Source organism: Actinia tenebrosa, unplaced genomic scaffold (assembly GCF_029948245.1).
Source record: "Actinia tenebrosa isolate PJP-AT-01 unplaced genomic scaffold, QUT_ActTen_1.0 PGA_scaffold14__42_contigs__length_11649687, whole genome shotgun sequence".
Taxonomy (NCBI): Eukaryota; Metazoa; Cnidaria; class Anthozoa; order Actiniaria; family Actiniidae; genus Actinia; species Actinia tenebrosa.
The window spans coordinates 11,551,380-11,565,263 of record NW_028292574.1 but is presented as its reverse complement, the minus strand read 5'-3'; the positions used below and the strand labels follow the sequence as shown (position 1 = coordinate 11,565,263).

At 35.8% G+C, this 13,884-nt stretch overlaps 3 protein-coding genes across 7 annotated transcripts in view; 2 read left to right on the top strand and 1 right to left on the bottom strand.

Moving 5' to 3' along the window:
• LOC116305940 (uncharacterized) overlaps nt 1-4,287 on the top strand; it is a 39,673-nt gene extending 35,386 nt beyond the window's left edge. For all 4 annotated transcript variants that reach the window (XM_089029657.1, XM_089029656.1, XM_031715946.2 and 1 more), the window contains 5 exons: nt 881-941; nt 1,081-1,183; nt 1,464-1,510; nt 1,589-1,717; nt 1,797-4,287. In XM_089029657.1, the coding sequence (XP_088885783.1) occupies nt 881-941; nt 1,081-1,183; nt 1,464-1,510; nt 1,589-1,717; nt 1,797-2,015 (559 nt within the window). In that variant the 3' untranslated portion in view covers nt 2,016-4,287. The remainder of the gene's footprint in view (nt 1-880; nt 942-1,080; nt 1,184-1,463; nt 1,511-1,588; nt 1,718-1,796) is intronic.
• LOC116305961 (methylenetetrahydrofolate reductase (NADPH)) lies at nt 2,660-8,684 on the bottom strand. Of its 2 annotated transcripts, none has more exons than XM_031715974.1 (9): nt 8,530-8,684; nt 7,713-8,128; nt 7,238-7,363; nt 6,296-6,489; nt 5,517-6,056; nt 5,195-5,377; nt 4,682-4,780; nt 4,028-4,147; nt 2,660-3,854 (listed from the first exon to the last, which is right to left on the bottom strand). In XM_031715974.1, the coding sequence occupies exons 2-9, from the start codon at nt 8,116-8,118 to the stop codon at nt 3,660-3,662; spliced, it is 1,863 nt and encodes a 620-aa protein (XP_031571834.1). In that variant the 5' UTR covers nt 8,119-8,128; nt 8,530-8,684; the 3' UTR covers nt 2,660-3,659. The 2 variants fall into 2 exon arrangements, with proteins under 2 accessions (XP_031571834.1, XP_031571841.1); XM_031715981.2 differs by lacking the exon at nt 8,530-8,684 and adding an exon at nt 8,393-8,507.
• Nucleotides 8,685-8,807: 123 nt separating this feature from the next.
• On the top strand, nt 8,808-10,428 carry LOC116305982 (DNA-directed RNA polymerase II subunit RPB4). Its single transcript, XM_031716005.2, has 3 exons — nt 8,808-9,012; nt 9,293-9,569; nt 9,764-10,428. Exons 1-3 carry the CDS (start codon nt 8,946-8,948, stop codon nt 9,840-9,842), a joined length of 423 nt encoding a protein of 140 aa, XP_031571865.1. The 5' UTR covers nt 8,808-8,945; the 3' UTR covers nt 9,843-10,428.
• Nucleotides 10,429-13,884: the final 3,456 nt, after the last annotated feature.

Genomic DNA, 13,884 nt, shown 5'->3' with positions numbered 1-13,884 from the left:
TAAATGAATTCAGTTAGGGATTGGTCAAATAGTAAAGGGAGAGTGGATCTCTACTGGCCCAGTATTAAATAAGGTTAAAAAATAACAAGTTTTCCAGTAGGAATTGCATTTAAATGACCCACCCCTGCAAAATGAAGATGTGTGCAGAGATGTAGCTATAAAAAAAGTTCAAGATGGGAATTGTCACTTAATAGGTGGGTAATAGGCTGAAGGCCCATTTATCATTCCACAAGGTACAATACAACTAGAAAGACATTTTAAAATCTAGCTAGGCTCTTGGAATGGTTTTCTCTTGATTTTGGAGGTAATCTTAAGACAGTTCTATATCATCTTCAGCAAACAGGAATCATGGTTTTCTCTTTAATAAAGTTCAGCTCTATTTTAAAATTACCTTTTCAGCCAGAAAATTCAGCTGAGGGCCGAGTATTTTTTCTCTTCTCCAGGCTATTATCTATTATCATTTTATCCCTGTGTAAAACATAAAATTTCAAATAGCTATTGTAACATGTAACATATAATATTGTGCTGAGTAAAGAGGAAGTATTTCAGCAACGTTGCCCCCTATCTTTTTACCATTCTTTGTTATAATTTATATAAAGTTAAATAGAATTTCAAATAGGCTGATGGTTTACTTCATCATATAAGAGAGGCCCACAAGGCCGCTTTTATCCTTGGAGGGTTTAGCGACATGCCCTATCAGAAAAGTTAGAAATGTAGAAGCTTGGAAATGCAATTTCCATCTATCTGTGTACATATACATGACCTTCTCTACAGATTTATAGAAAGCCCATCCCCTTTTAAGAGTTCCCCACCTCCATTTACTTTATTACCAGTCCCTTAGTGAGTATCACAATAGCTTCCTATGGTTGTCTTTTTTTAGTAATGCTGCATTTCCTGGTCTTGGAAATAAAACTCAATCAAAACGGACAACTAAAGATGAGGTAATTAAAAATGCACTTTATTGCCTGGTTATGTCTGTTAGTAGAGGAATTGTGCTTGAAAAAGCTGTTTTTATTTGTACATGATATTTAAAATAGTTAAATAACACTAAAGTGATTGATTGTTACATTGATTTATCAGGAAAACATTCGTCGAATATTCCAACAGCAATCCAGTGCTTCTGATGAATTTGCACGATGGTTTGAAAAGTCTTTAAAAGCCTTGAAAGTTACTTCTATTGATAGTAAGTTTAACACACCAATGTTTTGTTAGCACTATTACTGCCCTTTTCATAAACATGATACCAACTCAGTAGCTGCAAGCTGCTCTCTGAAATTTGGTTTTTCTCTGCCACCAATCAAAACTAATCAGTCGGTACTTTTCATGTTCTTGACTGGGTGCAGCTATAAAACCAAATTCCAGCATGAAGCTTGCAGCTAACCAGTTGGCATGTTTATGAAAATAGCATTAAGGCTCATTATTTGTTGTTGAGCCAATTAATTGAGTTGCTTTCTTTTTTTCAGTTCCTACTTTCTTTGCTTTTCTCCAAGAGATTGAATCACCTTATGAGGTAATTAATACCATTTGTGGTTTAATTGCCAATGTTTTAATGTTTGTTAAGATGATATCATATTAATTTTCATTCAAGGTTCATGATTATGTAAAGTCCTACATAGGTGACAATAAAGAAGCCAATGAATTTGCTCGGGATTTCATTGAACAAAGGAAGAGAATTTATTCACGTCAACTTCAAAATACTCTACCAACATTACCACAGGTAAAACATTACTATATTATCTTGGCTTGTTCAATTTGTTAGAGCTTTTATGTGAAAGTCTTACTCTATTTTAATTTAGGAATGTTTGTGGGGAAATGTTAACCAGAAGCCTCAATCAAACAAGAGTGGTGTGAGCCAGCAGGTACCACAAGAGGAATGTATGCAAGCAGATACAACAACAAGCAAGAAAAAGAAGAAGAAGAAGATGCAAAAAGTTGATCCTAGAATACTAGGATTTAGCGTCAATGCTGCAGAAAGAGTCAATATTGGAGAGATACAAACACTAGAGGATGCATAAAAGAAATGACTACCACTTATGAAGATTTACTTTCTACCAAACCTTTCTATTATCATTTGTATTTGAAGCAGCTTTGTGACTTGTTTTATAAACTCCAACTCCAACTGAAGTCTGATTCACTTTTTGTACTGGACAAAAACGGCATTCATAACTGGATGCAAGGAATCAGGTATTACAGGTAGTGTAGGTTAGCCAATAGAGAATACCAAAAGCAAAACTTGCATGGATGGATGTCAGAAAAATTTGCTCTGCATGAATATAATAGTTTATTACCAGTATACTGGGAATTTAGCTGCGTCAAGAAAACCGTTACACTATTGTACTCATGCAAATGCCCTTAATGGAATGCATCTTACATGGGGCGAAGGGAAAAATATGACTATGCAAAGTCGGGGGCAGATTCAGAAATCAGAGGGGATATAAACATTCATTATTATAATTAGATGAATCTCACTACTAATGGGAAGCAAAACCAGATAAGGTCTGGGGACATGCTCCTTGCAACAAAAAACTTATTATATGGTTTCTAGAAGTTTTATTTCCTTTGACCTTGAATGTTTTATAGGGGGCCTATATAGGCAGCCCAATCGGCCGCCTCTAAATCCACACCTGCCATTACCCAAAATAAAGAACAATATCCAAAATATTGGTTGCCCACTTTATTGTTAGCAGAAGAAAGTCAGGAAAGTTAATGTACAGTAAGAAAGGTTTTGGTACAGGGAGAGCTAGATAGTTTAACTATTATGAAATGTAATGTACAAAGACAAATGAGTTCACTAAGTTTGTACAAAATTGAGGTATATAAGTTTGTCCAAAAAGACTAAAAACTTGTTATGTTAAGTTCAATTCATATTCCTACTTGCATCAATGGTTATATATCAGTATCTTGAGTTTTGTGTTATTTTGGCATTATTACAATAGGCCATTTTGCAATAACTTACGAATTTCTCACTTGCTGATTGGTTATTTTTTACCAACAATAAGAGGACAGACAGATAAAGCTGACGTCATTGAGCGTGCCATCCTTCCGTTGGTTGTTTTGATTGCTAAAAATTAGATTTTTTTATCGTTTTCAAAATTTGTAAGTTATTGTAAAATTGTTAACTTGCAATAGGTCACATAACTCTTTTGTTTGCTTAGATTCACTCCTAGATATGTACTACTAAACTGCACCCACTTGATTCATGTTTTTGTCTACATTTCTTTCCAGTGAACATTTCTTTCTACAAGTAGCATTAAAGGTTAATTTTCAGAGACAGATCTAAGCGACATACCCTCTATTTCTCGTAAACTTCAAAGTTTTGTTTGGTTTTTACAGTCATATCCAGTAACCATGATACTGTCTTCCATCCATAGTGATCAATGCTGACCTCCCATTTTCAAAATCCTAGATCTGCTCTTGTTGAGGACACTTTGATCTCAATATAGCCATACTTAGGTGACTCATATTTGGTATGATGTATTTTCAACATCCTAAAGCATGACCTATGGTTACAGATTTGAATGCAGACAAAAACGTATTTAAAGGGGTGGTGTCAGACTAGGAAGAAAAACAGTAATGATTTGAACTTACTACACAGAATATGGTTACAAGCATTGTTAAGTTATTGGATCAAAGCTGGACTAGGGACCTCTAAAATCTTATTAGGATGTCTCATGTTTTAAACTTGTAAGCACATTGTTTAAAACATCAAACAGACTGTTCCCTGCCACATAATCATTGTCTACCAAGTTAATAAGGTAAAATGTTTCTTGGATAGTTTTGATTACGTCTCTAGAAGGTGATCCCTCAGGGTATAGGTTTCTCCACTGTTGATTCCAAAGAGCAAAGGCCTCGTCCTGCAAAAAAGTATATTCAGACACCTCAAAAAAACACCTTTTATAATTCCTTATTTTTAAAACGCTCTAGTATAATTACGAATGCAATTTGGATTAGCCAAGTTCTTATCTGATCTTACCTGGATAAGAATGTATAATTTTTATCTAAAAAGTAAGTAAATGCTACTACTTACTTTCCAGAACTGAAATGCAATAGGATCAACTACAGTTGGTTGAATAACTTCTGACCCAGGAAAAACACCCCATGTAACAGCATTAGGTGAGTAGATATTAGCATTGGTAAGATTATCACCCTAAAGAGAACAAACTAATGTAAACATAGGAGCATCAATCTGTATGCATGGATTTAAAATGCCATGAAAATGTACAAATGATTTGTATATATAGGCCTCACAATAAAGCCTTACCTTTAATAAAATTTATCATATCAATATTAGCAAAACTGATCTTTTGTTTTGTAAGCACTTTCCATAATCCAGAAAAAATATAACAATGGAAGGCAATTTAGTGTTGCCTGGTTACATACAATTTTTTCATAAGCTTATTTCTGATTTCAAAAATTCATTAGCCTTTAAGCTAAAAAAAGTGCAATCTTATGGAACTTAGCAATATTATTTTGTTAATGTTGATGTCAAACTTTGGAATGTAAATTTCTTTTCCTATTAAAATCAAAAAAGTTTTTTTAGATGTTTCATTAGCATAATAAAGGTCTATTGTGGAGTTCCAGAAATCCTCATATCCATACCCATCCCCGCCCCACCACAGAGGAATTGTTTTTGGACCCCCCCCCCCCCCCCCAAATTTTTAAAATTATTATCCATACTTACACATGATTTTACCATGTGAAAGTTGATGCGTTTGCTGTCTTTGAGCTGCTTGTATATTTCATTGGCAACTTCTTCTCTTGCAAAAAACTCTATATATGCCTTAATAATAACACCAAGACCTATTAATAATTCTGATCTCATGGTGGATCAGTTGATATGAATTTCATGTAACGTACCCCTATACAAACTTTACAATGAAAATTCCAATTAGTTACAACCACTAGCAGATGTATATCGTTCTGATACAGCTCTAGTCATTGTAAGTAGCATAACATATTATGAACTGACTATTTGAAGACTGCATTACATCTTATTACGTTCAAAATGTCCAGGGCAAATGATATTTATTCATTTATTTCACAAGTATAGTTTACATTCCATGAGCAGCAATATTCATATCAGATCTAAATCAATGATTGACTTCAGCTTGTACTTGCAAATCTGATACCTCATATGGCTTCTCATATCAAAATTCTTATACATACCTAAGAAATAATATATAAAATTACATACCTTTTGAAAAACATAGCCTCCAGGTTTACCCCATCCTACTCTTGGATCATCTGATGGAGCACCATTGACACATGGTTGACTGTTTATTGTCAATATGCCTTCTTTATTGATGTCTACCAAATCCTTTACTATGGACATGGTCTCTGTTGCAATTTCATCTTCTGCCCATGGTAGTTGGGTTACCTAGACAACCAGTATATGATTGCAATATTATTGAAAGTACACAACAACATGCTATATTTAAATTTCAATGTAACAGAATCTTGACATGTCTTACTGATAATATGCATTATCATCAGGTTTACATGTATCATTTACAAACCTTGTATCCATGCCTGTTTTCTTTTCCAGTAAGATAACAAACAAAAATTTCACACACATCATGAAAGGAATGCAGTTCTCTTCCCCACATGTTCAACAGGTCATTTCTGCTCAGATTTGTACCCATCAGAAATAGGTGATAATCTTTTATCTGACCAAAAGATGCAGCACTTGAATCTCCCCATCGACCATTTGGCATTTCATCCCAGTTGGAAGTTCTAATTAGATAACTTCTTGGCCTTGTGGCCCAAAATATTGGTCGCACATTATCATCACTACAAGTTTCATTATGCTGCAATGAATTACCAAGGTCAAGATTTTGTGTAATCCTTTTCAATGCCGTTTCCAAATTAAAAGTATAAAAATGGATGCCAGGTACATCACAGCTTGCAAGTAGTTGTTGGCACATGTTTACTGCATACTGAACACCAAAATCAATAACTGCATCATTGTCATCTTTAATTGGAGTGAGAGATTCAAAGATGTGGTCTGGTATGTTGACAGCTAGTGTTCTTTTCAGCTGACGGAGGGAGCTAACACTCTACATTAATAAAAAAATATATGAAACTGGTTAATATTTAAAGTTTCTTTCATTTAGTTAGCATTTTTACTTTACAAAAATAATGTAAATGAGTAATTATGTATATAAATCAATCAGTTGTACATTGCACATCCCTACCAACACTATTGTTTCTCTGATATAATATCATAGATAGTTGTATGAACTTGCACATGTTAGAAATATGATACATTGGCCATGCATAGTGTAGTTAGGTTTACCTGTATAGGAAATATACCAGGAATGATTGGCACATTGATGCCTATGTTACGACAGTCTTTAACAAAGTTAAAGTAGAAATCCACCTCAAAAAACATCTGGGTAGTGATAAAGTCTGCACCAGCATCTACTTCAATTTTCAGTTTACGTAGATCTTCCTCATAAGAGCTTTTTGTTTTAAAACCAGATGGGTAGCCTATAACAAAATGTATATTCACCTTAGGGTTAACCCTGTCATTGACAAAGTTGATAGGCGATAGAAGAAAAGCAACAGGAGATAGGTCATTCCAAGATCCAAGAATAGCTGGAATGACTTGTGTTTCTGCTTCTTATTCTTGTCAAGAAGATAATATGTGTATGAGAATAAATATGAAATGTATATTTGTACTGCGGTTGTAATTTATCAAATTTTATGCTGATCGTCGCAGTATACTCCACATTTGGGATACCGCTTGTGTTCATCAAATCTATTATTATTATTCTAATCCAGCAGCTCAACATATAATATGGACTTGCTATATGAATGTCCAAATTCCAATCCCAAATTCCACATATCCAATACTATCCAATATGATGCAATTCATGGGTACATCATTTTGTAAAGCCATTACACATTTGGCATGTAAGACTGGGTATATACACCTATTTCAGAAATCAATGTCGCACCAAAAGCTTCAAGCAACAAGCCAAGACCACAGAGAACGCCGGTACTTTTAGCTGATGCAATTAGTTTATTCATGGTGCATTTTCATATATTGACTTTACAAATTTCTCCAAGCAAGGCTGCTTGAGATGATAATAAATTAGTGGAGAGCTATAGCCACTTGCGTCAACCATGAAAAAAATCAATTATAATTAAAAGTACCAACATTCTCTGGAGCCTTGTCTTGTTACTTGAGGCTCTTGGTGAGACAACGATTTTTGAAATAGGTGTATATATATACCTGTAACTGCAATAGTAAAGTGGTGTCCAAATTCATGTTTTACAAATCTGATCAACTGCTCAGTGCTTGAGAATCCATCCTTGAGCTCTATGTTACCAATGTCATCTTCCTTGAGAGAAGCTGGGCCTGGCATAACAGATATATCATATATAAATTAGTGTGTATGTTATGGCAGGCAATAGCAAATCACTGCGCCATTGCTGTACTTGCAGTAGTGGTGACTAGCAATGACAAGTCAGCAAGATACCACCTGCGGACATGTGTGGGACGATCTACTGCAGTCATGTGGTCCAAAAGCTCAAGACTTCAGTAGAGCATAATATCTAACTCACGCTTCATTGTGATCAAGACTCTAGTGAAGTTAAGGCGCAAAGTTTGGGATCAGTATATCAAAAGTTTAATTTAGTATAAATTTCATAACCTGAAAAGGTGGATTTTCACCAAAGATTTTTCTTTTGTGAATACTTTTTAGTACCTCTTCTTAGTGCTCTTATGCCACAGACTCCCAACTCCTTTGCTTTTAAAAGATGTTCAAATACTTGTGTTTTTGTTGTTTCATAGTAGGGAATATGTATCATGGTATTAAAACGACTGATTTGTCGTGAGGCTGAACATATCAATAATGCTGTTGGTTCTTGGCAAGTGTCAGATAAAGGATCTTCAGAAGGCTTCCAGGTAATGTCTACAAACATAGGTATAGTGTTGCTTTCATGCAGGCGGTATAATATGGCACACAAATTAGTAGCTCCATTGAAAGTCTTTGGAGGAAAGAATTCAACTGAGAAAAACTTTCCATTTCCTTGACATTCATTGATTTTGTCAAGAAGCTCTTTAGATGCAATTTTGTCTCCAGTACATAATTCATTGTCATTATTTGCCATCTTGATATGTCTACAAAATAATATCAAACATAAATAAATAATTATAATGATGAATTTAAGAGATCTATAGACCTCTTTAGCTTTGTATGCAAATTGCCCATTTCAGATTACATGACAACGAACATGTTAAAATATCCACACATGAAAGAATCAACTCCTAAGATCTAGAGTGGCATTACATGGTCTGAGATGTGCACAACGAAACAACAAAGCCAAAGTGGTATATTACAGTAAACCATGCTTTTTAGGACAATGATATTTAAAGACAAGAGACCTTTTAAGATCATGATCCTAAAAAGCATGGCTTAAAACCTCGAAGCCCCCCTTTTTTGTAATCTTGCAAGCTCCAACAAATTAACAGCGAGAACGAATTTTCATCGTTTTCATATTGTAAACAGACTTTTAACTAACCGTAATAACTGGGCTGTTTTTAGATAAACTGACCAATATATAAATACGATGGGCTAAGGGCCACTACATCTTACGTAACTGATTGTCGTCGATGGTTGGCGTGAACACGTAGCTAGCTGTTCTATCTACGTATATTTATAATCAGGTTGAATCAGGTTTATTGACCGAAGAGTCAAAAAGAACAACCGGAAAAACCGGCTGTTCATTAAAACAAATTATTTCTACAGGGATTTACGTGTTATTAAATCGATTTTAAAAAACATGTTAAGTGAGCGAACAAAGTACAAAGAAAGAAATTAGATGATTATTTAAAGGTCTTCATAAAGCAGGGTAATTTTTACTTTAGCCAGTCGTGATTGGAGCCCTGTGGTGAATAAATAAGGCTTGGTTGCTCAGTTACTCGAACGTGATTCAAGATGGCGACCGGTGGACAACAATTAACAGCAGAAGAGGAAGACGCTACTGAACTTCAGTTCCCAAAAGGTACTTCATCTTGTATGTTAGAAGGATTTTAAAATGTTCATGAGATTAAGGCAATGTCTTTATATTCGATTGACTAGCTTATAATATTTTATATTTTATGTCATATCTTACAAATTGAAATAGCTTTCAGCTCTCTTATGTATAAATACTGAAGATCTTCCAGTTTAAATAAAGCAATTATTATTATTATTATTATGAGTATTATTATGAGCATTAAATATTGATCAGCTATTGTTTATGTGTGTTCAGTTTTTTGAAAACTACTTTGGTTTTTCGACAGAGTTTGAAAATGCTGAAACTTTGTTGAATTCTGAAGTTTATATGTTGCTGGAACACAGAAAGAAGAAGAATGAAAGTGCAGAAGAAGAACAAGAACTTTCAGAAGTGTTCGTTAAAACTCTTAATTACACTCAAAAATTTAGTCGATACAAAAATAGAGAAACCATCGCACAGGTTCGAAGTTTATTAGGCAAGAAAAAACTTCATAAATTTGAACTTGCATGTCTTGCAAATCTCTGTCCAGAAACAGCTGAAGAAGCAAAAGCCCTTATACCAAGGTGAGAAATAAGAGGATGTGTCTGTCTGTATGTCTCTTTTTAATGGAGGTGATTACTATTGATATGAGGAGTAGAAAAGACGTACATATATGAATTTTTCTTTCTGTTGTGTCTATTATCCATGATTTACAGCTGATGTTTACCTAAAAAAAACTTTATCTGTCATTGAACTAACTTCTTGCTCTCTTTTACAGCCTAGAAGGACGGTTTGATGATGAGGACCTCAAACAACTATTAGATGATATTCAGACCCATAGAAGTTTTCAATATTAATCATGGTGGGGTAGGGCAGGCTGCATTTTCTGTTGTCTACATAATTTATAATTTGTTCATAAAGTGATTACATCAAAATCCTGAAGCTTTGGATATCATATTTGTTTTAATTTGTAAGTCGTAAATTAGCTTGTAAGAGAAATTAAGATCAGAATGTAGTACTTTTTAGACTTTTGCCTGAGTGGATCATGACAGCAGTAGAGTTATAAAGTTTAAACACATTTATTACAGAAATACATGTTTACAGCACTTCCTGATCATGCCAAGGAAACACGGCAGAACCCCTTTTGTTTGGCTGGTATTTGTTTTATTGCATGTCAGCCATTTTGAATTTCGTTTAAGTGCTGACCACGAAATCGCGAGTGCTTTCGCCTAAGAAATATCATGAAAAATAGCTTGATTGACATCCACCAAAACCTACTTTATCTTTTTGTTTTTATTTATTAGCAATCTTGGAAATCCTTTCCTGCCAATAACTGAATTATTCTGTCCTGGGTGGCAGCTACCATATTCATTGCAGAAATAGACTTTGAAGTGCATTTCTTTTACATGCATTAATCAGTCAATAAATAATTGTTATGCGTTACCGAACATGGTACTTTTCTTTCTAAAAGAATATGCCTCTGTCATACCTCCAAACTCCACCTTAAACCCTAAACTCCCTAAACATTAACCTTCTAGTCTGCATTTTCTTACTTCATGTCAGCATCCTTTTGTTCTTACTTTTTTGAGTGTTCTTATGGGGTTCACAGTGCTCTAAATCCCTCAAAATACGAGTTCATTTTGGGGTGTTTAGAACTATTATAGGTTGTAAAACTACTACATAGCTGTTGCATATTGCAAGTAAAGTGCTGCGAGGAGGCATGAAGGGTATTTATGGTTGCTGTATATTGTTTATCAATTGCCTGCCTCTATTTGATTTATTTGTCGTAGTGTAGCTGACCACAATAATACTAAAAAAATTTTTTGTTCTAGCAGGATACAATAATTATATAATAATTAGGGACATCTTAAGGGGAAAGCAAAGCTATCTTATCAGCCTTATTGATGCTTTTGTGGACAGTGATTATGATAAATAATTTATATAAATTAATAATAATAAATAATAATAAATTATCATAACCACTGTCCACAAAAGCATCGATAAGCCTAATAAAATATCTTTACTTTCCCCTTAAGATGTCCCTAAATAATTTGTGAGATAAATAATATATGAACTAGGAGCACGAGGAAAGACTATTTGCCCCTGAAGTTGAAGTTGTGGGGAGCCCAACAAGTTACGTGAAAGATATCACGTGACCAAACACCACCACGAGGCAGGCACATGAAAAAAGTACTTGCCCCTGAAATTGCAGTCGGGGGGGGGGGGGGGGTAATGGAAGAACTTTCAAAATTGAGAATTTTATTAGCTATGGGACACAGGAAGTCCAAAATTAGTGTCACTGCCTTCCTTCTTGCAGCAATAAGACAGGAGGTTAGGGGGGGTAAAAAAATCTGAAATTCATTCTACTAAAACATCTATAGAGTGAAGGCAAATAAAACTTAGTCAACATGGATTGTAATAGTCAAGTAGACACAAAAGAACACAATGGAAATAGGGTCTAATAATGTGTATTAGTCTAATCGCTATTTTACAGGTTTAGTCACTTCACTCTAGTATCCATAAAACCGTTAGGAAGTTTTTGTTAGCAGACAGGATGGCATATAATCAGGGTATCATAACTGATACTTTATTTTTTAATAAGTTCATAATTGCTACCACTTAATAAATTAAGTGTATTATAACCACCAAATCATTATTACAGGTTTTCAGTTTCAATAATAGTAGTATAGGGAATGGGGGTTCCAGCGCAATCTCAACACGGGCAAGACCCGTGTCAAAAATCCACCTACGGAAACAACCCACTCCAAGTGTGGTTGGGGGCAACAGCGCAAATATGTTAGTCTATATATGGAGTGCGAAGAATGTAAGAGAACTTTTAAGAAAGAAGCGGATTTGAAAAAGCATTTGAAAATGAAGACGAAGTGTATGAGCAGTTATGATTGTGGATGTGGTAAGAAGTTTGAGACTAAGGTTAAATTGTTTTGGCATTGTCAGGACTGTGAGTACGACTACGACGACCTAAAAAGTGCTTGGTATTAGGTATAAAATATTTCCTATTATATAGATGGAATCCCAAAGCAACTTCAGCACGGTGTCAATACCCGGTAACGGTGAGATTGACGTTAGACAGTTTTGGCGTCAGTCAGAAAGGAAGGTTAAAAGGACTCTCCGAAAAGGTATAGAAGAATTAGGAGCCCTGAAAGCGAGCATAATGGTAGAAGTAAGTTTGTCAAAAGACGAGGTAATGACGACAGCAATGTTGCGATCAAAGTCGTTAGTGATATTAGAATCCACGAATCTGGATAGGTCACTCAGTGAAGCCTTAGAAGCAATAATGGAGTCGCTGTCTAACTACACGAAAGAAGGATCGGGTTGGACAGTAGAGGAGGTTGAAGGAATAGAGATAAGTATAGCCAGGTACGTACCCATACGAGGGGGGAGTTACGTACCGCTACCAACGTGGGTAGAAAGGAAGAAGGCTATTGTAAACGTGAAGAATGAAGACAATCGATGCTTTATGTGGGCAATCAGGTCTGCACTGTATCCAGCAGAGAAGGATCCCTGTAGGACAAGTAAGTATCCCACAGATGATTTAGAGTGGGATGGTGTGGAATTTCCCATGCAGTTGATAGACATCCCCATATTTGAGGAAATAAACGATTTAGCAATTAACGTTTACGGAGTCAGAGAGCAGACGATAGTACCGTTAGTTCTGTCAAAAAGTAAAGGAGAGCGCATACATTTATTCTACCACGGCGGACACTACTCATGGGTTAAACACATTAGCAGACTATTCTACAGACATACTAAGCACAAAGGTAAAAAGTACTTCTGCGACTGCTGCTTGCTGTCATTTACATCCTTAAATACCCTAAAGAAACACGACGAAATATGTCGCGGAGTCGAAGAAGTGGCGCAACGGATCCAGATGCCCACCAACAAAGAGCTTTCATACGCAAACCATCAAAAGCAGATGCAAGTGCCTTACGTGATATATGCAGACTTCGAAGCGTTGATAACTAAGGAAGAGCAGAAACGTGGTGCCACGAATAAGGTAGGATTACACGAGATCTGCTCCTTTGGTTACATAGTAGTCAGATCAGACGGTAAAGCAAACCCTCCTGTGATTTACCGAGGTAAGAACGCAGCTAATGAGTTTCTAGAAGCATTGCGAGAAGAGGAGGGGGAGATAAGAGAACAATTAAGACGTCCAAAGAAGATGGAATTTACCAAAGAGAACCAGGAGGCTTTTAACAAGGCAAAAAAATGCCACATTTGCCAACATACGCTTCTTCAGTTTGGAAGACGAGCCAAGAAAGCGTGGGATGAAGATGGAAAGTATCTAGGAGAAGCTCATTTTAAATGCGGGAAGTATGCTAAGAAGGGGGAAAAGCCGGGAAAGCCTTCCACCCACTGCATTCATTGTCATAAAGCATTCGTTGAGGATTTCTATGTGGATAAGGTTAGGGATCACTGCCACATCACGGGTAAATACAGAGGAGCGGCTCATTGGAAATGCAATATAAACTTCAAAGTAGATCCAGAAATGGAAATACCCGTATTCTTTCACAATTTAAGGGGTTACGACTCCCATTTGCTACTACAAGGAACAGACGGCTCCGACGTCAAATGCATACCCAACAACAAAGAGCGCTACATGTCCGTAACTGTGGGTAAGCTAAAGTTCTTAGATTCGCAGCAGTTTATGGCGGACTCCTTAGCAAATCTCGTAAAGTATAACACCAACTTTCCCATTTCCAGTCAATATGGCGCGGAAAGGAAAGGAGTCTACCCATATGAATACATGGATTCCTGGGATCGATTCAAAGAGTCCCTACCACCCAAAGATCGCTTCTACAGCACCCTAAACGAGTCCGGTATAAAGGATGAGGAGTACCAGCATGCGTTAGACGTGTGGGAAAAGTACTCCTGTGAGAA